The 23,142-nt window shown below is 36.7% G+C and overlaps 1 protein-coding gene across 3 annotated transcripts; it reads right to left on the reverse strand.

The window, feature by feature from the left end:
• Positions 1-476: 476 nt before the first annotated feature.
• LOC306859671 (arf-GAP with GTPase, ANK repeat and PH domain-containing protein 1-like) lies at positions 477-22,414 on the reverse strand (the record flags this gene model as incomplete). Of its 3 annotated transcripts, none has more annotated exons than XM_079400835.1 (18): positions 477-2,113; positions 3,030-3,297; positions 3,771-3,993; positions 4,108-4,198; positions 5,156-5,304; positions 5,817-5,954; positions 8,199-8,306; positions 8,409-8,592; positions 9,533-9,637; positions 9,776-9,856; positions 10,218-10,361; positions 11,213-11,328; positions 11,419-11,553; positions 11,643-11,784; positions 13,075-13,160; positions 13,272-13,359; positions 13,748-13,806; positions 22,070-22,414. In XM_079400835.1, 18 exons carry the CDS (start codon positions 22,230-22,232, stop codon positions 1,907-1,909), a joined length of 2,487 nt encoding a protein of 828 aa, XP_079256961.1. In that variant the 3' UTR covers positions 477-1,906. The 3 variants fall into 3 exon arrangements, with proteins under 3 accessions (XP_079256961.1, XP_079256962.1, XP_079256963.1); XM_079400836.1 differs by having other exon boundaries at positions 478-2,113; positions 8,409-8,580; positions 22,070-22,373; XM_079400837.1 differs by lacking the exon at positions 22,070-22,414 and adding an exon at positions 16,573-17,584 and having other exon boundaries at positions 478-2,113.
• Positions 22,415-23,142: the final 728 nt, after the last annotated feature.

A 23,142-nucleotide genomic window follows, 5' to 3' on the forward strand; every position in this document is an offset into this window, starting at 1 on the left:
TTTATTATTAACTGTGAAAAACCTCCACATTAACTCGGGAATGTTTGTTTGTGTATGTAATGCTAGATGAAGTCAAGCAGTTAATAAATCTAGTTAGTTTTATGATCATATTTTAATAATACGATGAAGGTAGATTTTAACCAATATCTATATACTGGACATTCAAAAAAAAAAATATTGAATACTTTATTATTATTATTTGGCAAATTCTGGCAAATCTGTACAATCACACTCTTTGTGAACGAATTCTGTAAAAAAAAAAAAAACATGTCCAGCAATTGTAACTGCTATTAGGTTTAAAAAGGAAAATATTTTCAATTGTAAATGTTATGGGGGATTAATAATAGAATGTATTTAACACTAATATCCCCTTCAATTTAATTGTATCATTATTATATCAAATCTATGACAGTCTTCTCACTACATCAAAAACAGTGTCCACAGAGAAGGGTTCAATCATTCATATGCTATAAAGTGGATACAATGTTTTTTAATGATGAATAAGAGATGTTTTATCAAATGCAACACTTAATAATATCTCATATCAAAGCAATGTTATTTTTCAATGACACATGCATGTTTCATAAGGTCCCCACTTTTTGTCAACACTGTCAGACATTCATTAAAATGTAATAAAATCAGGGAATATCAGGGGCAGGAAAATCTTGTGCCACATTCCTCCTCTGCAGAGTACATCAATGTCAGACAGAAAATTTAAAAGAATCTGTTTCGAAATGTTAAAAAACATCTTGATTGCTGTTAAAGATAACGTTAAAATGATATTACACAGTCCAAGGTAAAAAGCAAAGTAGAGAAAAGTTGGGAGGTTGAATCAAAGCATAGCTCGGTAGCTTAGTACATATAAGATACATAAATGTAGTTTCATTTGCGTACTAGGTTTTCAATATTGCACCCTGTTTTGTCCCACTTCTCAAGAATCAGTGGCTTAATGTTTAATGTTACATTACATTATTACAATTAAAAAAAAATCATACTGGAATAGATACGAACATATTGGAAAAGTAGGTGCAGCTAAGCAAACCCACGTTGCTGAATATTATCGAACGTATCCATGAATGCAAAATGCAAATATGAGATATTAAGGGCAAGAAACATTAGACAGTCTTGCATTTACATGCATTATGAGCTAAAAAAAAACAAAACAAGAATATTTTAATGCACAATACATAAGTCATCTTATTCTGTCACTTGACATTTGTGACACGTACAGTATGATAGCAAAAATTATATTTTAACCAGATGATTTGTCTGAAAATAAACAGGCCTTCAATGATAGTTGAGTTTTGAGGCATTAAAATGTAGAAAGATTAGCTTTTTGATAAAAAAAGATGGAGACTTAACAAGCAGTGCCAAAGAGAGGTTGAAGATCAGAGTTTATTGTCTATAATTTTTAGAAATGATGCACAATGACAAATACTATTTCTTCTGAATATAAACATGTTCTTACATTACATTACCCCCAGCCATGATGTCTATTTTAAAGAACGATGACAGTCATAACGGTAAATACATTCCCTCAGATTGCTTTGGGAAACTGTCAAGCTACATTTTTATCTTGAAATGAATCTATTTTACAGAATATTAATCAGCATATTATAAATAATATTGCTTTGTAGCTGTTAAAACAGTTTCCATTTTTTGAAAAAGGCATGTTGAAATTGTGTAGCTGTCATTCTAAGCCTTTTCTAATATGGACAATTAAGAGTTTCTCTTTATTTTTCCCTTTTCTGAGGAATCCGCAGGGATAAACATACAGTATATAAATACAGCGTTGTTGGTGATATCCTGGGACAGGAATTCACAGACACACAGAACACACAACTCTGTATGAAGAAATAAAAATGGTCCTGGAGAAAATGTTTATATGATCATGAATGTTCATGGGTTACGAGACCCTCCTCCTGGAATTGACACGTCCAATACTGGTGATGCTACTTTTGCGGGACAGAACAGGTGTTGGGGAGGTGGGTGACGTCTCATTGGGGCAGCCGTGTTGGAGAAGAATCTCAGCACACTCTTTGCTGCCGGCTTGGCGCGCCAATGTCAGTGCGGTTCTACCTTGCGGATCCTTTGACTTCACATCACTGCCGTACTGTTGAGAACAATTCAGCAAAAAAAAAACAAAAAAAACATTAGAAATGTGCAAACAATGCAATCCTGAAAGTGCAAGAGTTAAAGGAATGATTCACCCAACAAGAAAATTTACTCATCCTCAGACCATCCAAGATGTAGATGAATTTGTTTCTTCATCTGAACAGATTTGGAGAAATTTAGCATTACAGCACTTGCTCAGCAATGGATCCTCTGCAGTGAATGGGTGCCGTCAGAATGAGAGTCCAAACATCTGATAAAAACATCACAATAATCCGGAAGTAATCCACACCACTCTAGTCTATCACTTAAGATCGTGTAAAGTAAAAAGCTACACTTGTGTGAAATAAATGCATGACGTTTTTATTTTTAATCATTTGCTTCCATCTAAAATACAAGTCTTCTCTCCATATTATTGCTTTCTTTAGTGAAAAAGTCATCTCGTCTGAATCAGGAGTGAAATATGAACAGATGAAGCACAGTTTACAAGCAAAACAAGTCCAGAACAGTTCTAAACAAAAACTTTGGTGGATTTTGATGTGAGAGGACTTGTTCATTGGAGGAAGCATTATTATGGATTCATATTTTATCCGGAAGCTAAAAGTTAAAAAGCCTTTGTTTCTAACAAACATGCAGATTTTTGCTTGACAAAACATTAATCGATGAACTGGAGCAATGTGGATTACTTGTGGATTATTTTGATGTTTTTATCAGGACTCTCATTCTGACGGCACCCATTCACTGCAGAGGATCCATTGCTGAGCAAGTGATGTAATGCTAAATTTCTCCAAATCTGTTCTTATGAAGAAACCAACGCATCTACATCTTGGATGGTTTGAGGGTGAGTACATTTTCAGGCAATATTTGGGTGAACTATTGCTTAAACAATATTAAAAGACACAGGTTCAATAACTCACCCAGACCAGCAGCTGCGTCATGACCACGTCACCCAGCTGGCAGGCCGCATGTAAAGCGCTGTGCTGCTGCTGTGCTGCTCCCTCTGGCGGGACGTTGATCACTTCCTTGGTGCTGTGTGCGAGGAGCAGCAGAAGCCTGGGAAGGTTTCTGTCGATTACTGCTTTAAGCAACCAAGTCGACATTGTGTCCTCTGAATACTGAGCCGGCAAGGGCGACACAAATGCCCGCTGTTCATATTTGGCACGGATCCACGACTCTCTCTGCTCTCTGAGACAAACACAAAGCAAATGCCAAATTATTATCATAGTGGCTAACTGCATTAGACATTATGTCTTTACACTGTCGTGATGAAGACTACATCATTGCAATTTTGCATTACATTGCATTTTTATATTTTTGTTAATGCTGCAAAAAAATCTTTTTCAAAATCATTATTTTAAAACATAGGTTTATGTATTTAGAAGCAAATTAGTTTGAGACTTGTACAAAGTTGTGTAAGAATTATTTTTAGATAATGTATTTTGAATATAAATGCTTCTTCTGCCATTAGAAATTTTGTAAACTTGCTTCAAGCAGAATGCACAATTTTTGGTCATTAGGACATTTTCAAGAAATTAATACTTTTATTCAACAAGGATGCATTAAATAATTTTTTTCTGCTCTTCCTTGTGCCTCTTTAAAACAAAAATGACTGAACCACTGTGCACAATGACATTTATTCACAGTCAAAGTCAGCTCACCTTGTTGCCTCAGGTGTCAACTTTTGCCGCCCTTGAGTGCAGGTCTCCCAAATGCTGTTGGCCATATGGTTGCCTATAGCCGTAAGCACTTTTGTGAGTTCACTGGGCCAGTCGTCCAGGTCTAGTGAGCGCACGCGGGACAGGTGCGTCCCCAGGTTCCGGTGTATCCCCGAACACTCGATGCAGATTAGAGCACCAAGATTAAGACTCGCCCATGTTGGATCTGCAAGGAGACCGTAATGTTCTCATATACTGAACAATGACAGAAATTTCAACATACGGTATTTTATGTTGTTTACATTTCCACTACAAGACATTATTTCAGGACAGCACTTACTTGGTGCTCCACAGTCCACACAGAGGTCGTTCCCTTTGGCATTTCGAATGGCCTGCAGGGCAACAGCTTCACTTTGGCTGTTCCTTCGAGCCTGAGAGTTGAAAAGTAAGTCCATTATTTTGTAATATTACAGGGCAAACTGTTCATATGTATAGTATATTGCTGCCTAAAATGATTTATTTATGTAGGATGAATCAGCATCCTTTTTGGTCTGGAAACAATCAAATTAACAAATTATTGCCCTTTTATTTTAGCCTTTTTATTTGTAGGAAACTGTTAAAGGAATAATTCACAATGAAAATATTATGAAAATGTACTGAGCCTCAAGCAATCTAAGATGTAGTTGAGTTTGTATCCTCGTTAGAACAGATTTGTAGAAATATAGCATCACATCACTTGCACACCAATGGATGTGAATGGGTGCCATCAGAATGAGAGTTCAAACAGCTGATAAAAACATCAGAAAAATTCACAAGTAATCCACACGACTCCAGTACATCAATGAATGTCTTGCGAAGCGAAAAGCTTCGTGTTTGTAAGAAACTAAAATTTGTCTCTGGTGAAAAAGTCATCTCATATGAATCAGGAGAGCAATATGCACAGTTCAGGGACTGTTTACAAGCAAAAACAGTCCAAAACTGTTCTAATGGACTGCAGTCGCGTGGATTACTTGTGGATTATTGTAATGTTTTTATCAGCTGTTTGTACTCTCATTCTGACGGCACCCATTCACTGCAGAGGATCCACTGGTGAGCAAGTGATGCAAGCGAAATTTCTCCAAATGTGTTCTGATGAAGAAACAAGCTCATCTACATCTTGGATGACCTGAAGGTGAGCAAATTTTCCCCAAATTATCATTTTAGGGTGAACTATTCCTTTATACAGATATACTGACCAGAGAAAATGTAATGAACCTTTTGATACTTATCGCACATAAGTGCAAAAGTGTTCTCAAAAGCTTATAAGGTTTGTGCAGTAAATGTTTAAATATATTTCTCATATTGTCAGGCTGATAAAGATCAGATAATTTTTTTATTGCCCTCTTTACCTTATTTCTGCTCTCACAGCTCTGTAGACTTGCAAGGATCTGGCTTTCGATGGCCTGAACCCAGGCGTCCCTGTCCTCTTGACTTTGGGCTTCGAAATGCCAGCTCTGTCCTGTGCTGGATATGATGATAAAGTCTGTGCTCTCCTCTTCTGTTTGGGCGAGAGCAACAGTTATTTACATGAGAGGAAGGGATCAATAAAAACACCCATTGTGTCCTCAGCCTAATGTATCGTCTCAGTATGATTATGTGTTTGAGAGAGACAGGAACACAGACAGAAACACTCAGACCCATTTGCTATAATCTAATGAAGTGTCAAGAGATGGACATGGACACATACTGCAGAAAAGATAGCGAGACAGAGTCAGCTCAGCCACTCGTTTCATACATTCACGTTACCTGTTTTGTTAATGTTTCTCAAGCTACCAAAGCTTTTTAATTTCCACATTTTGCGCTTGGCTTGCGATGCAAGAAATTAGTCCAGGGCGGCAGAGGATAAGAGGAAAGAAAGAAGTAAAAGAGATTGTAAAAGGACCTTAAAGGAAGCAATTAATCAGGCCCACATTGGAAAAGAGAGGAAAGCAAATTCACCTCATGATTGCTTTATCAGTGAAACTGAATCATTTTGGTGTCTGGCAATCTTTCATAAATCTGATCTCTTACCGTCAGCCTGCCCAGCCGCTGCGTCTCCTTTCAAGTTAATACTTCTGTTTCGTTTTTTCTTCTTCCTGTCAGTCATTGGAGAAGATGGGATGTGGTCCTTTCCTAAAGGAGGACTTGTAGCCCCCTCAATACCCGAGTCTGTTAAGATGATACAAAAAAAATGCCAGAAATGTCAAAACATTTCCTGCAAAAGATTTGTAACCATTCTGATGATAAGTTCACACCCAAAATACAATCACATTTGTATTAATTATATTGAGTATCAGTCATTCTTGAAACATGGGACAAAACATGTCCAGCAATTGTAACTGCTATCAGGTTTAAAAATTTAAAATATTTTCAATTGTAAATGTTATGGGGATTGATCATAGAATCTATTTAACACAATTATCCCCTTCAATTTAATTTTATCATTATTATGTGAAATCTATAACACTTATTGTCTTCTCACTACATCTAAAACAATGTGTCCACAGAGAAGGGTTCAATCATTCATATGCTATAAAATGGATAAAAATGTTTTTAACGATAAAAAAGAGCTTGTTTTATCAAAACCAACACTTAATAATATCTCATATCAACGCAAGGTTGTTTTTCAGTGACACATGCATGTTTCATAAGGTTTTAAAGTTTTGTCCCCACTTTTTGTCAACACCGTCAGACATTCATTCAAATGTAATAAAATCAGGGAATATCAGGGGCAGCTGTCACTCTAAAGGACCCCTTGCCACAGTCCTCCTCTGCAGAGTACATCACTGTCAGACAGACTCTAGTCAGTTTTATAGTTTTAGAATACTTTAAATCCTAATGTTAATATTTCATGTGTCACAACCATGATACGTCAACACCATCTTCCAATTTCTGAGGAAATTATTTGAAATATTTAGATCATTTTATTCTCCTGAAGCAGGTTCCATTAGCATCTAGTATCAACAGAAAAAATAAAATGGCTACTACATGAACTCCATTTGTTTTGTGAAAGTGTCAACACCATCAGATGTCACCACATCAAGATTTTGTGTTCCAATAATATATAAAAATACTTAAATATGACTCTTGAATAAAAGCTTTATAAACAATAACATACTCACTGCCTGTTGTGGTTGTTTTAACACAGTAATTGTTTGATTCAATGTATTTGATAGTTAAAAATACTACAAATTCAGGTTTTCGTCACCACCGTCAGATGCGTCAACTCCGTCAGTTCTGTCACCTCCGTCAGATGACTATTTTGATAATATTTCATTATGATATTTTATATTTGTTGTGGAATTGTTGGTCGCATGTGAAAGTGTAATCTGTTTGCTAACATGAGAATGTGTTTTGAAATGTTAAAAACATCTTGAATGCTGTTAAAGATAAAGTTGAAATTATATTACACAGTCCAAGGTAAAAAAAGCACATTTTGTTTAAAAAAGAGAAAAGTTGGGAGGTTGCATCAAAGCATAGCTCAGTAGCTTAGTACATATAAGATACATAAATGTAGTTTCATTTGTCTGAATACAAAGTTTTATTTGTTTCAATTTTGCACCCTGTTTTGTCCCACTTCTCAAGAATGACTGGTATATTTAATAAAAATAATAATAATAATACAATAGAATTTTATAACATTTATTATTTTATATAAATTGAGAGAGTGTTATGGTTAAGGGTCGAAACACTTCAGGATCGTTGGTAACCATCTGATGACACAACTTCCTGGCTAAAGGCTCCAGTCCTTGCAAAATGACTGAAGCAGAAGCATTCAAAAATGCATGTTACCACTATATTTAATATTTATTTTTCTAGTAATGAATAATATTTACAGTATCAAACACACGCATTCACATTGAATGTAATAAAACTAACGCTGGCAGTCATGAACCTCTGTATTTCACTAAATATTTGGAAAAAAATAAAATGATGCACTTTTGTCAATTTCATTGAGTAATATGACTTCTAAAAATGAACTGTCAAAATGAATAGATCTGCATATGAACCAACAACTGAATGTTGGAAATAAAGTGCTGATGAGCTACTGTCATTGTCCAGTTAGTAGCCTTTCTACTTTTAAAGGAATAGTTCACCCAAAAATGATAATTTTGTCATCATTTACTTACCAAATCTGTATATGTTTCTTTCTTATGTTGAACACAAAAGAAGATATTTTGAAGAACCAAACAGTTGTTGGTCCCTATTGACTTCTTTATTAGGGAAAGTAATACTATGCAAGTCAATGGGGACCAACTCTTTGATTACCAGCATTCTTCAAAACATCAGAAAGAAACTCATACAGGTTTGGAATGTTTAGTAAATGTTGACAAAATGTTCATTTTTAGGTGAACTATTCTTCAACATTGTTACAGAAAGAATGAGTGGAAACTTAACAAAATTTTTACGTACCCACACTGAAGCCTTTATTAGACACAGATGACGGGCAGCGTTTCACCTTCTGATCATTATGAAATGACAAACCACTTCTTGACGCCTCTTCTACAGTCAGAAGATTTGCTGAAAAACAAAACAAAAAACAAATCGTGGCATTGAGAAATCTATTAAATTACTTTATTTGTGATCGAGTACATTTGAAAATGAAAAATAAATTTCATTTACATGTAGCTCCCCCTTCGGATGACTGCTTGTCTTTACCGAGTCCATTTACACCGGGCACGGGGACGAGAGAAGGGCCAGGGGACGGTCCGCCGGGAGTAACTGCGCGATGAAGACGCTTTCCTGGCACCTTCACTGTAACCCGCAATAAGTCCATCTCCTTACCTTGAGCGTTCTGCAAAAAGTCCTGCAATCATACATAAACTATCTAGAATGCGCTGGTTCTTTTCTACAGCCAAAACTAGCACAACATAAAAGCTTTGGGGTTTTCAAATGGTTTTAGAAATACTATAATGCAAAATAATGCAAGTACCATTGATTTTTTTCAAACAAAAAAAAACTAGGCCAACAAACAGAGTAATATCATTTTCTGGACTTTAACCATTACACCCAAATGACAAATCCACACCCAAAATATAATTATAGAATAATAATATTTTATATTGAGTATTTTCCATTTCACTTTTTAAGGCAGTTCAACTTGATGTACTAAAATAACAAAAAATGTATAATAATAATAATATAATATAATAACAATATTATTAACTACTTAAAAAAATGAAATAATAAATATATTAAATAATAAATTGTGACCGTGGACCACAAAACCAGTCTTAAGTCGCTGGGGTATATTTGTAGCTATAGCCGAAGATATATGGGTCAAAATGATCAATTTGTCTTGTATGCCAAAAATCATTAAGATATTAAGTAAAGATCATGTTCTAAGAAGATATTTTGTAAATTTCTTACCATAATTATATCAAAACTTAATTTTTGATTAGTAATATGCATTGCTAAGAAATTCATTTAGACGATTTTCTCAATATTTCGATTTTTGCACCCTCAGATTCCAGATTTTCAAATAGTTGTGTATCCGCCAAATAATGTCTGATCCTAACAAACCATACATCAATGGAAAGCTTATTTATGCAGCTTTCAGATGATGTATAAATCTCAATTTCGAAAAATTTACACTTAAGACTGGTTTTGTGGTCCAAGGTTTACACTACATGCAACTAATAAAGCTAAAAAAACAGCAAAATGTGATTATAAAAACAGAAGCGTACAGGAAGCATTTAGTGCTCTGTAAACAGAAACCCTATGAACTGCAAAAGAGCCTTACTCACATTTATATTTGAATGATACATAAGCATGCCGTTGCTTGACAGTGTCACATACTTCTTCTTCCACTCCTTATTTAAAGAGCGTTCACTGCGTTTCCACAAAGTCCCCTAACAAAGAAAATGCATTCATTTTTTTCAGAATGCAATGAGATTCAGACATTTTAAAGTGTATTCTACATGTCCAAACCCTTTCTGGGGCCACGCAGAAGTCTTATCCTCATGTCAATGCTGAGGTCTTACACTTACCTGTTTAATAGGAACTGATCGGCTGCTCATGTCACTTCTGCTATCAGAAGCTCTTTTTTCAGAGTCACTCCCACGACGGTTCTAAAATAACAGACACGTTAAATAAAGTACAGATGAGAGGAAGGTGAAATACATAAAGGAAGGAAACAGATGTGACTCATGAGATGAGGTGAATTTAGAGTGACAACGAGAGTTCACATACAGAAACTAGGACTAAAGATACAGTCATGCTTCTGCTTTATTGTACAGCATTTAAATGTGAGGTGTGAAATTTCCCAGTCAACATCAAAAAATGACACACATCACCTCTGATATATCATTCAGATTTAAGTCCAATTGTAGCTTAAAATATGAATGATATAATATCAAATTTTCTGTACAGTTTCACTGGTGTTGCACAAAATCTACCTGGCCAGATTTGCAATGAGCTCAAAGAACTAACCGCAAATAAAGATGTCCGTCGTCGGGGCGGATTTCTTTGCGAGCCCCCGTCTCCACTTGCCCCACCCCGTATGTCTTTGTGACTTATCACAGGGGTAGAAGGCAAAGAGGAGGGGTAATCACTACTCTGACCCCCATTACTGGCCTAAGAGAGGAGGATGGGATGGAGAGAAGAATGAGACAGAGGTTGGAATGGTCAATGTTGTAGACAGATGGATGGACACAAGAAAAGTTTCACAATCACTCAAAACAGTCAAATACTCAACAACAGGAGTGTAAAAATGTGCAATGCATTAGTCTGAAAAATGTATTTAATACATTTAAAAATGTAATCAGTATCTATAATAAAATATAACTGTATAATTTATTGTCCAAGAAAGTTATTTTAATTATTATGAATTATTATAATTATTTATGTAATTAAAGTTCATACCGCAGTACTGAAATAAAATTCAACCAAAATGTGACTAAATATCTGATTTTCTGCACAGCATATAATTAAGCAAAGAATATTTAATGAATCAGATCAGAACATTTTGTCAAAGAACAACACCATCACGGTATTTAAAAGTGTCAATCTCACAAAGAAATGTCTAGGTCATATTTAAAAAAATAATAAAATAAAAAATAAATAAATAAATGTAACAAAAAATATTATGTTACGTTTAAGATAAATTATATATATATATATATATATATATATGTAATTCATTACATATATTTAAGTGTTTAATTTAATTGATTACATAAATGAAGGTGTTTAAAAAAAAGCTAAATTTAATTTAGTATGAGAAATAATTAATTTCTCATACTAAATACAAGTTTATTTCACAAATGTACCTTTTTACATTTAAATCTTTTTTTGCATTACAGTAATGACAATTAGATTTTTTCCCGCATATAGAACTGAAAGAAAGGAGAGAGTGACCCAGACATTTTTGACAGCTTTCATGAGACTCATCCAAGCATCAGACAGACTCATGAGGCCTGAGATACCTGTCCGGGCCCTGACACTGGAGTCGAGGCCCCTGAGTGACTCGGGGAGTTTGGGAGAGATTTACAGGAGGCCAGAAGGGCGGCTTGCTTCTTGGCAGCGACAATCTTGTGAGTCACTAAGTGTGAAACAAGATTGTCCAATCAACACTTGCATCATGTTCAAAAGTATTGTGCTATTTTAGCGCCTATATTGAGACGAAACTCACTTTCATTAAACACTCTGTCCACGTTAAGTCCATATGTGGCACAGGTCTCAAAATAAGTGCAGCGACGCACATCTATACACAGCTGCTGGACTCTCTTGTCCTCAATCACACGTGCATTAGTGCTACTAATCTTATCTGCAGGAAGAAAAACAAACATAGAGTTTGTACGTAACGTCATATCGCTCAATACATCACCCCGAAAGCAAGACAAAAGTAGCTCTTACCTTGCGTTCCAACTGCTATAATGGGGATTTCTGCTATGTTACGATGTGCGCTTAGCTCACTGTAGTTTTTGTACACATCCTGGAAACTTGCTTCATTTTCCAGACTAAAAACTAGGATGACGCCATCAAGCCAGTTGCAGAGCTACAATCACAAATTTAGGAATGAAAAAGAGGAAAAAAGGAATAGCTTTTTAAGGAACGGTTCAACCAAAAATAAACAATTGCTGAAAGTTAATCACCCTCAGATTTGGAGAAATTTTGCATTTATAATAGCCAGAAGCAATGGTTTAAAGTTAAAATGCCTTGATGGATTTGTTTCTTATAAACATGTAGCATTTTGCTTCACAAGATGTTAATTGATGGACTGCAGTCTTGTGGATTACTGAAGTGTTTTTATCAGCTGTTTGGACAAAGGGTCCATTGGTGAACAAGAGATCTAATGCTAAATTTCTCCAAATCTGTTCTGATGAAGGAACAAACTCCTCTACATCTTGGATGGTTTAAGGGTGAGTGAATTTTCAGCAAATATTTTTGGGTGAACTATTCCTTTAAAGCAGAATACACTACTGTTCAAAAGTTTGAGGTCAGAAAATTAGATTTTTTTTTTCAGAATTCAATACTTTTATTTAGCGAGAATGCTTTAAATTGTTCAAATGCGACAGTAAAATTATTGATATTATATTGTTACAAAAGATGTCAATTTCAAATAATTGCTTTTCTTTTGAACTTTCTATTCATTAAAGAATCCAAAAAAATTTTTATAAAATTTTCTGGAAAAAAAATTCAGCAGCTGTTTTCAATGTTGACAATAATAAGAAACGTTTCTTGAACAGCAAATCAGTATATTAGAATGATTTCTGAAGGATCATGTCATACTGAAGACTGGAGTAATGATGCTGAAAATTCCGATTTGGAATCACAGGAATAATTCACATTTTACAATATATTCAAATAAAAAAAAAAGTTATTTTAACTTGTAATAATGTTCTACAATATTACTGTTTTTGCTGTATTTTTGATCAAATAAATGCAGCCTTGATAAAGCTGACTTCTTTCAAAAACATTTTTTTTAAAGTTACTGAATCCAAATTTTTGAATACTAGTAAAAGTTTGTCTTTGTTTTAAACTTGTCAATTTTCATCTTTTGGCATTATGTGGCCCCAAAATATACTCTACATGAATATGTGCATGCAAATTTTATGCATCATTCAAAATGTGTCAGAAGCAATTCATAACAAAACATAAGAATGCAGAATTCTTATTATTTCCTATATTCGCTATTATGTAATTGCAAAAATTCTTCTTAAGTTTCTAGTTAAACTTGCTGGTGGTTTGTTACCGCCACACTTCTGGTAAGTATAAAAAAGAGGAATATGCAAACTTATGCATACTGTGTTTCTGTCTCAAGTGTACTTTGCAGAAATGAACACACCTGTGCACTTGGTGGGCCAGATTCCTCTCGGATCAGCAATAAATGACTCTGTCCCTCCACCAGCACCTCTTTTTTATATCTTCCGCCTTCCAGAGAAGAAAAAAAGGACAAAAGTGAAAGATAAGATAATAATAACGCCCCAAAATGATTAAAATGACAGTCCTCATAGCAAAGATGAGAAACAACAAAGTTCTCACCCTCATGCGACTCAAGTGGAAGATAACTTCCTGTGATGAATCTGTTTACCAGAGCAGATTTTCCGCTGCGAAGGCTACCCAGAACCCCCTGTATGCAGCAGAAAGATAATATTCTTATTATTTAAAAAAACTAAATTTATATCAGTATGACATTGTTGAGATCTCATCTGAAACTCCTGAGGACACATTTGAGACTACTAGGGTCTTTTCTCATGAGAAGCATAAGTAGGATTTAAGCAAAAGTCTCCATTTATCCACTTTTCATTTTGTTGGTGTTTAGAAGAAACATTTTGGATTTTAAAGAGATCTCATTTGAGATTTTTTTTTCCCTAGAGGCAAAGATGTATTAAAAAGAAATCTTTTCATTGCACCAACTGAAATATTGTTTTCATAGATGTATGCCTAAAACGATTTGAAACTGTTGGTTACATGCTTAAAGAATTAAAAATAAATAAATAAATAAGTGTTTTTCTCACCAATCGCAGTTCTGGAATAGCACGAGTTAGTGTCCATTCCTGGCTATTGGCACAAGATGCTGAAAAATAACAAGTCAAAGTTAAGCCATAACTTCAAATCAGTGACAAAAACACCTCTCCCCCATGCTATGACACTGCAGTATGTTTGAGAGGCTTTTAATGTGTTGCAATGCAGTTTCTAAGTGGTTTTGAGTGGTTTCCAAAGTAAAAAAAAAAAAAAATCTGTCCCCAGGTTGTATATTCTATATTTAACAGGGCAACCCCTTTTGACAAAAGTGTTGGGGTTAGTTTTACCTGCAGTCACCAAACTCTCTAAATATATCATATTCTTATGAAGCCAGACAACTTTCTATATTATAGTCATTAGCTCCGCACAACAGGAAGTAGGCTATTTCGGATAGAATTTGGATTTTTTTTCAAGCTTTTAAACACTCCTGGGAATTCATGTGATCATCACCAAACTTAGTCAACATTACACCAAAACACTGAAGATGCCGAAACAATCTTTTGATATCTCGAAAGGTGTTGCATTGGCATGGTACTAAACCAATGACAAAAAGAAGGTAAACAGGAAGAGTCTCATATCTAGTTCAGATCAATTTGGGGTTCTATATTTGGTCATATTCTGGTCTGCATTAGAGGTGCTTAGCAAGCACCACTAATAAAAGTACAACAGAAAAATAGATGAAGGAATCATATAACAGAAAATGGAATGGGATATGTGTTGATTTATGTATATTATGTCTCGGTAGGTCAGCTACCGCATTTCTGTTTTCCAAAAAAGATCTCTCATATTGATCTACGGCTTAAATCCTCTCATTCTGACCCTTGATGTCAGTGATGTGAAACTTCAGATGACTCACTTACAGGAAGAGCAAGTTTGACACGATTTCATGATTACACGGTGATCACAACACTCACTGTGCAGCAGAATTAATGACCTTATCACATCACGTCTCACCACGTTATTTTTCGTGACTATCAAAGTCAGTTCAGGCTGCGTTTCTTAGACCAATCTGTGTCCATTTAAACACAGATCAGGCGTTGCCCTTCTGTTGCACATTTCTATGCTGCATCGAAGTGCATTTTGATTGCACCGTAGCCTCGGATGACGGTTCATCTGGAGGTGTTATAAATCTCTGATAATTCACAGGGCGTGAAGGACCTGGCACCCAGTGATAGACGGGCATGTCACCTTATTTTTTTGTGTGCCTTCACATCTGTGGGTGCATCAAGCGGTGGATGAGATGCTTTTGTTCAGTGCAATACACCGTGGATTGATTAAAGCAGCTCACGACGCACAGATGCAGGAGTTCACGGCTTACGATCTGAGTTGGCACTCGTGTCGTTTGCAGTTTCCTCTCTCACTCGCCACCCACGACACAACGGAAGAGGTTTAACCCCCTCCGAATTCAGCGCAATTCTATGAGGTCATTGTACGGCAGGGCACATCAGGAGTCGAGCCAGTGCGGTTAGACAGTGCGATCCTTATGTGCCATATACCACACGCCACCCCCTCCATCTAAGCGGACGCTCTATGTGTCAAATTCTAAAGCTGGTCTCTCTCGTTTTCAAAAGGACCCCTCCTCGCATACCCTCACTCCCATTCATTTCATCTGTGGCTCGCTCCCTGGCATAACACAGCCACACAACAGGCAACTCTCTCAGCCCTCCCTGTTGCCATGACAACCCCACCTCCAGCCACTGCTTCTGTTCAGTCAGAGAACACATACGTAAATATTTTGTGTGCGCATGCGTTGTGTGTACAGACACATCAGACCTTTTGCTCGTAGGATATAGACCACACACCCCTATACTGAGTTGTGCAATTGAGCATTTACCAATTATATCTTAGCAAATGAGGAGTCTGATTATCAAATCTATATTGTCGAGAAATTTAGACGTTGTCTGAAATAAATCCTTTGTTCAACAAGCTCTGAATATAAATGAGTTGAAGGCATCTCTGCAACATTAGTGGCAAAAGTAAAGCTTATCCATCCAGCTGCCTGTGGATTCAGATACTGCCTGCGTCTAAAACCGATGCTTCACCTCCAATTTAGAGTGATACAATTCATAGCTGGATATGGTTTGAAATTAAGAGGCTGGTGGTGAAAGGATTGAAGCTTCCGTGAAAGAATGAGATCAGAATACAGGAAGTGGGCGGAACATCAAAGATGGGATTAGGATGTTGGGCAAAATTATGATGCCTGTGGCATGGGTATTATCAAATTTGTTTCCATTACAATTTTTCCAGTGCAGAAACTGAAACAGTAGGGGGTAGTTATAAAGAAAAGACTAGGATGCTTTCAGCGTCTTAAATCTACATCCCTAGGCATTAGAATTAATAAAACCAGAATTCCCCTAAATGTGTGTATAGACTTCCACATGTCAGTTTTTAAAATGAATGTGAACTTAAACAAGAAGACACTATATCAGTTGAATAAATAAAAAAAGTCCTCATGTCTTCCAAACCTGTATGACTTTTTTTCTTCCTTGGAATACAAAAGATGTTTTTAAAAATTCCTTTTTTCCAGACAATAAAAATCAGTGTGGTCCAATATTGTTTTAGACTCTTTCACTGCATGGATAAAAACACTTTTTTTGTGTGTGTGTTCCACAGAAAAAATAAAGTCATTTGGGTTTAGAATGGCACCATTTTGGGGTGAACAATCCCTTTAATATAAATGTAGTATTTAGAAAACTTGTAGATGCATTGCAGACGTTCGTATACAAGGAAGCCTTCAATTACAAAATGTGAAACAATCCTACTTCTACTTATCTGAGAGTTTGAGTTGTGTATGGATGAGTAAGTTATGTTCTCCTACCTTCTTCCTCACTGGATTCCCTCTGAATGGTGCTATAGACCGGGGTCACAATGGTTGCACTGGTTGCAACTGGAGTGCTCTTGGTAAAAATGCCACTAATAAATCTTAGCATCTTGCGGTCACGTGCTGAAGCCCCCTGGGACTGAGCTGTTCTAAACTCTGCTACCATTTGACCACCTTTGCACTTCAGGAGGTCCTCAGACAGACAGTTCAGGTCACTGTTGTCCAAGGTGCGACTCTTTCCTTTGCGTTGAGGCTTGGTGATCAAGGCGACAGGGGTCGGAAGAGATGTAGATCCTGCCTTTAATCTCTCGGCTCGAGGGCTTTGGGTTCGCATGGCTATGATGTCTCCTTCAGTGGGCCTCTTCATCCCAACACCCCCTTTGAGGTCTTCATCGCAAGGTTTCACTTCGCTTACAGCCCACGATGCCCGAAAAGATCCAGGAGTCGGGTTGGTTGGGGACTGGATCCTGGTCCGACTGTCCTTACGGTCAAGGCTCTTGGAGGAGGCATGGATGCTCTCTCTGGACTCCTTGAATTCACGGCCACCACCGTGAGCTTTAAGGAGCGACACGGGCCGCTGGGTCGCACGGACAGGGATGTCACCAAGATGCCTGGCTACATCCCGGGGGAAAGAGGTTTGAGGCATTCCAGTGGACTCTCTGGCTCTTCCATTCTCCGTGGAGGAAGGGATCATTGATTTTTGGGGATGAACACCATCTGCAAAAAGTGCCTTTTCCTCCCTTGGGCTTTGGAGTATTTCCTGTTCCACTGAGAATTTGACAGATTCTGCAGCTTCCAGCTCAACAGCCTCACCCATTTTCTGCCGTTCCTGGCCCTCATTATTGGATCCAGCGTGCTTGAGATGTTTCGCTCCATCAGAATCGTACACTGCTCCCCCCACAGCCGGCCTGGACCTCTCCAACTCATTCTCCTCGGTGGTTTCTACCTTCACCAGCGTGAGGGAGATAAGGTAGGTGGTTTTTGACTGTGATGTCCCGGTTCGGTTCATGTGGTCCAGAATTTCTCAACAGACCAAGGACAGAAAATTAATTCAAAGAGTCAAATAATCTTCTTCTTCCTTGTTCAATGTCTTCCACAGCAGAAAGAAATCACAGAATAAGACAATTTAGGCTAAATTGTTTTTAGCTAATGTCCTTTGTGCTCTTTCACACCTTCATGTTTCTTCCCAGATTTCATCCTATTCATTTTGCTGTCCTCTCACACCTATTTTAAGCATGCAGACATGTGCCCACCTCTCCACACCTGCATGAAAAGCATGTCCCGATTCCATTGACTACATTCAACAAGAGGCAGATTCGAAGGCAAAAATGACAATGCACAAGATAGAAACAAGATAGAAAATTCCTTCAAGGATGACAAAGAGTAAAATTACATCTGGGAGACATGCAGAACTGGTAACCTCAGATCAAGGCACATCATTTCACCAACCTGCTCCACGGCGTGCGCAGGAGACACTGACAGACTGAAGAGTCAAACTGGGGAGTCAGTCTACATGCCACATGGATCGGTGCAAACGTTCACGGCAAATCCACAGAGAGAGATCCCAGTGTCCCCACACAGAGTCTATCCATCACGCCTCCGGTGATCGGTGCATCAAGCAGTCGAGGATGTCAATAAAACAGGCACGCAAGACAATCATGCTTCGTTCTAGAGAGGAAGCTGCATCTCATGCCAAAGGTTTAGACGAGTCACGCATCATGAACATGGGTCCCTCAGATCTCTCCAGTGGAAGGTCTTCTTCAAACCCACGCAGAACGGCACCGTGCAGGAATACCCTGCTCTCTCCATCTCCTGCTTCTCTCTCTCTCTCTCTCTCTCTCTCTCTCTCTCTCTCTCTGCCCTTGTCACCAGACAGACAGCTCCCAGCCCCTGCTTTCCACAGCCTGCTACCCCCTCCTCTCGCTCTCCCTCCCTCCCTCTCTTTTCTCTCACTCGCACACTCTCTCCTGCTTAAAAAGCGAGAATCAGTGATGTGTTGAGGAATAAAGACAGACTCTAAAACATTGGAGGTTCTGACACGGAAAGAGGGTCAACCGCAAAAGAAAAACACAAATATGTGGTTACGTGCAAAGCTAATCGAGACTGACGCATCAATCAAGCAAATTTTGCACCAGTGCCGTATCAGGCAGCAATGTGCCATATATCACAGTCACAGTCAGTACAGTGATTCAGGAGCCGCCGTGTCCCCCACCTTTTCTTTCCTAGACACTGAGCTTGCTTGTTACCAAGGTATTCCGAGGCTAAACTCCTCCTCCTTCATGCACTGATTCCATCTAGTCTCTGGCTCCCATTCACTATCTCCATATCTTACCCCATGCTCTGTGCACTCACTGTCCTTGCCAAGGTGTGTATGAATGAGTAGATGATTGTGTGAGGGCATGCAATATTATTGACAAATTTATTGACTGATCTGTTTGGCAAGTGGGCTTGATTAAATTGTACATTGAGTAAATACTACACTCGAATTGATTCAATACACTCTTAGAAAAAAACATCAAAAAGCTGTCTCTGGTGCAGAACCCTTTCAAAAGGTACTAATATGTATCTATAAGATATTAATATGAACCCGTTAGGGTACAAAGGTGTACCTTTTGAAATTTTGCCTCAGTGACCGCTTTTATACCTTTTTTCATATTGAGTGCAGCAGGGATGAGAGTAAAAAAAAAAATAGCTGTCCCATGCAAGACTATTTGGCTGTCTGGAGAAAAAAAAATTACATCATTCCATTGAAATTTCATATGTATATGTATATACGGTATATATATGAAGAGTTTATTTGCAAAAACAGATCAAACAAAATCATGCTTTTTGTTATACTATCATGTTTTTATTGTGTTTTATTGTGTTAGTTAGCTAGTATTTTTTAGTGATAAAAATAACCCAACTGAAGTTTGATTGAGATTATTTGGAATGCACAATGAAAAAACTTGATTTTTGAAAATTGGTAAAAAACTGAGTTATCTGTTTTTGCAAATGAACTCTTTGTGTGTGTGTGTGTGTGTGTGTGTGTGTGTGTGTGTGTGTGCGTGTAAAAGTGTTGGCCCCCTTCCTGATTTTATAATTTTTTTTGCATGTTTGTCAGACTTTAATGTTTCAGATCATCAAAAAAAATTAAATATTAATCAAACATAACACAAGTAAACACAACATGCAGTTTTTGAATGAACTTTTTTATTATGAAGGGAAAACAAAATCTAAACCCACATGGCCCTGTGTGAAAAAGTACTTGTTGTTTTACTGTTGGTATGATGTTCTTTTTCTGAAATACTGTGTTAGTTTTACGCCAGATGTAATGGGACACACACCTTCCAAAAAGTTCAACTTTTGTCTCGTCAGTCCAGAGTATTTTCCCAAAAGTCTTGGGGATCATCAAGATGTTTTCTGACAAAACTGAGACGAGCCTTTATGTTATTTTTGCTCAGCAGCGGTTTTCAGACAGTGCCATGTGGGTTTGGATTTTGTTTTTCCTTCATAAAAAAAACAGCATGTTGTGTTTACTTGTGTTATCTTTGATTAATATTTAAATTTGTTTGATGATAATAATCTTGTAGAGGAAGGAGTTGCCTTTTTATTGGCAGTCGTACAAATAAATAATATATGCTATTGATTGTTATCAATCATGAAGACAGGTGTCATATAGAACACAATTCAACTGAACATTTGGGAAGAGGGCATTCAGTTATTTGTTTGAATGTCTCTCATTTTATTTTATTTTTATTGATTTGCTTCTTTATTGATTAGTGGATTAGTCACTATTACTATTGCTTATAGTTAAGGTTAGGGATTTCAACCATCTCTTAAAGGGACAGTTTACACAAATAATAAATGCATGCAGGTTTAGAATGCATGAGTAGCTTAAATTCTGAAAGAAATTACCCTAGCAACCAACCACAAGACGCTAGTCTAGCAACACACTAGAAACCTCTCAAAACACCTTATTAACTGCATAGCAACATCCTGGCAAGCACAGGTAAATGCCACTCACATTTTCATCAGAAAATACAAAGCATTCATTTGTTTGTTTATATAGCATATTATTGTTCTGCTAAATATAAAATTTCACAGTAGGCATCTCTGTTTTGGAGATCTCGCACTCATAAATATATTTCCCCCTTTCTCTTTCTTCCCTAGTTCGCTGTCACTCTCTTGGGTCCCTGCAGTAAGCAACATTTAAATGTATCAGTCCTATTCTTAAATCCCTATATGCTCAGAAGCCAACAGCAATGACTTCCCATTTACAGTTTCCTTCACTTTTATTTTATTCCCATCAAGCATAATTTGAATAATCATATGACTATGTGGGCTACATAAATCATATTCAAAGATCATCCACTTGTTTTTTACCATTTGATCTGGTCTGTTCTGCAACTTTGTTTACAGACATCATTAGTGATGCTGGTTACTGCAAGTGAACAAATGGAAAACAATAAAATGGGTTAAAAATCTAGGGACTGTATGATAGAATTAATATCATAAGCAACCGGAATACCTCAGAGACCACCCAGAATATCTTAACATCACAGTGGCAACTTTTACATACAAGTATTGAAAATATCTCGTTTTAATTTTAGCTCTGTCTTACAGAAAAATAAGGTGTGAGATTATGTTCATATAGTCTTCATATTGAGCTAGTGTGACAGATGCATAAAACGCTTACAAGAGGAAGTGCAAGGAGGAAGTAAATTATAAGGAGTATCAACAATCACTACATTAAAGATGCATTAGTCAGACACCATATGTTCTGAGCTTAAAATATGCACACGTCAATGCTTACAGCTAACACAGTATATAAATGTTTATAAATGTATAAAAGTTCATAACCAAACTTTATGTCCTGCTCCATGGATGCCAGTTTAAAACAAATCAGACAACAAATTTCCTAAAAAAAGTGTAATCTTGTGGAAGCTAAAAATATTTAGGTCAGATACTAAGCATAAGAGTAGCACTCAATAGACAGGTGGTGACTGAGATGCAGAGGATGTGGCTTTCGTGGCCAGCAAGAGAGCGTCAGACAGGAAATGGACCAGCACTTCGTGTTCAAAAGCTTGCCAGCATGACGATGTCTCTAAGATGGTGCTAATGTTTCAACCTGGGCCTCTTTAAATTAACATCCATGATTCTGATTCTACATCTGGACTGTAGTAACAGTCCATCATCACAGTCTAATGGAGGAGCATGTGCATTTGGAGACGTCTGCTGGATGTATAATTCAATTTAACATGAGTTAAAACATTTATGTTCCTTTTTATCTGTCTGCCTTCTCTAAAATATACATATGGGACATTTTATAATATGACATTATTGCAAAGCTCAAGATAACGAATATAATACTGGAAAAAACGAACAATCAATAGCAGTCAAAAGCCTAATTCCTCACAAATGTGCATTTGAACTTACACAAGGAGCTTATGAACGATTAGTAAACTTGTTTTCTTCTGAGGATGATGTAGATATGAAATACTATCAGGCTCACCTTGAATGCTGTGGAGGAAAACTTTAAGTCCTGTCCTGAGCTGCTGGTCCTCAACCCTCTCCAACTGTTTGAGAAATTTGTTTATGGTGTTTTGCAAGCTTTCATGTCTTCTCACCTCAGCTCTAATTGCAGTCGAGTGTGTAACTTTATTTGTGCTATTCATATTTAGACCAATGTGACTGCTCAAAATGCATGGAGTTTCTCCTGTAACCCATCAGCATTTCCTGCCCGTTCTTTCATGTCAATGTCACGTACAGAAGCAGAAAGCTGTTCAGATTCTAGGTAAGCAGCTCAGAGCAGAAGTAGTTTAGCTTGCATGAATTTCCTCTCTCTCTCTTTCTCTCTGAATTCACTTCCTGATTTTAAAAAGTGTCACCATCTCATAGGCTGCTTTCTCGCAAACAGGATTTTGTGGTAAATTGAAGGCAACCGTTACAAAAAATAATAAGACTTTGGTTTCAAACTGCAAATAAGGTTTCAAAAAGACATACATTTATTTTCAGATTTAGAGCTGCAATGATAAAACCTCAGAACTGATATGGGGGAAAAAACATATTACGATACCACTGATAAAAAGAGGTTTGTAAGACAAGGGTATTTTTCATAAAGGTTATCTCAGGGCAGATTGTTTTAATATTCTATATTTTTAATGATATAATAATCAATTAATATATAATTGTTTTTTTTTTTTATATTTCATATAATAGGCTATTTAATAGTATGTTCCTATTATGACCACTTATTATGATTATACTATAAGGTAAATTGGGGTTAATTTTTTGCATTAATATCTGGGACAATATAAGTGTTACAAGTTTTATCATTATTACCTAAAAAATGACTTAATTTAATATTTATAATATCTGTTATTGGCTTAAATTATGCTTTGAATTTTATATTTCATATACAGTGTCAACATATCGCTTTATTTTGTACTAAAAATTGTAATGTGCCTATACATAAACTGACATTCAGAAATAAACCTATCCTGAGAAATAGTAACTGGACTGAAATGTGTGCCAATTAGCCTCAGCCTACCCTACACAATTCCATAAAACATAAAGTAATAATTG

The sequence above is a fragment of the Barbus barbus genome (genome assembly GCF_936440315.1).
Source record: "Barbus barbus genome assembly, chromosome: 40".
Taxonomy (NCBI): domain Eukaryota; kingdom Metazoa; phylum Chordata; class Actinopteri; order Cypriniformes; family Cyprinidae; genus Barbus; species Barbus barbus.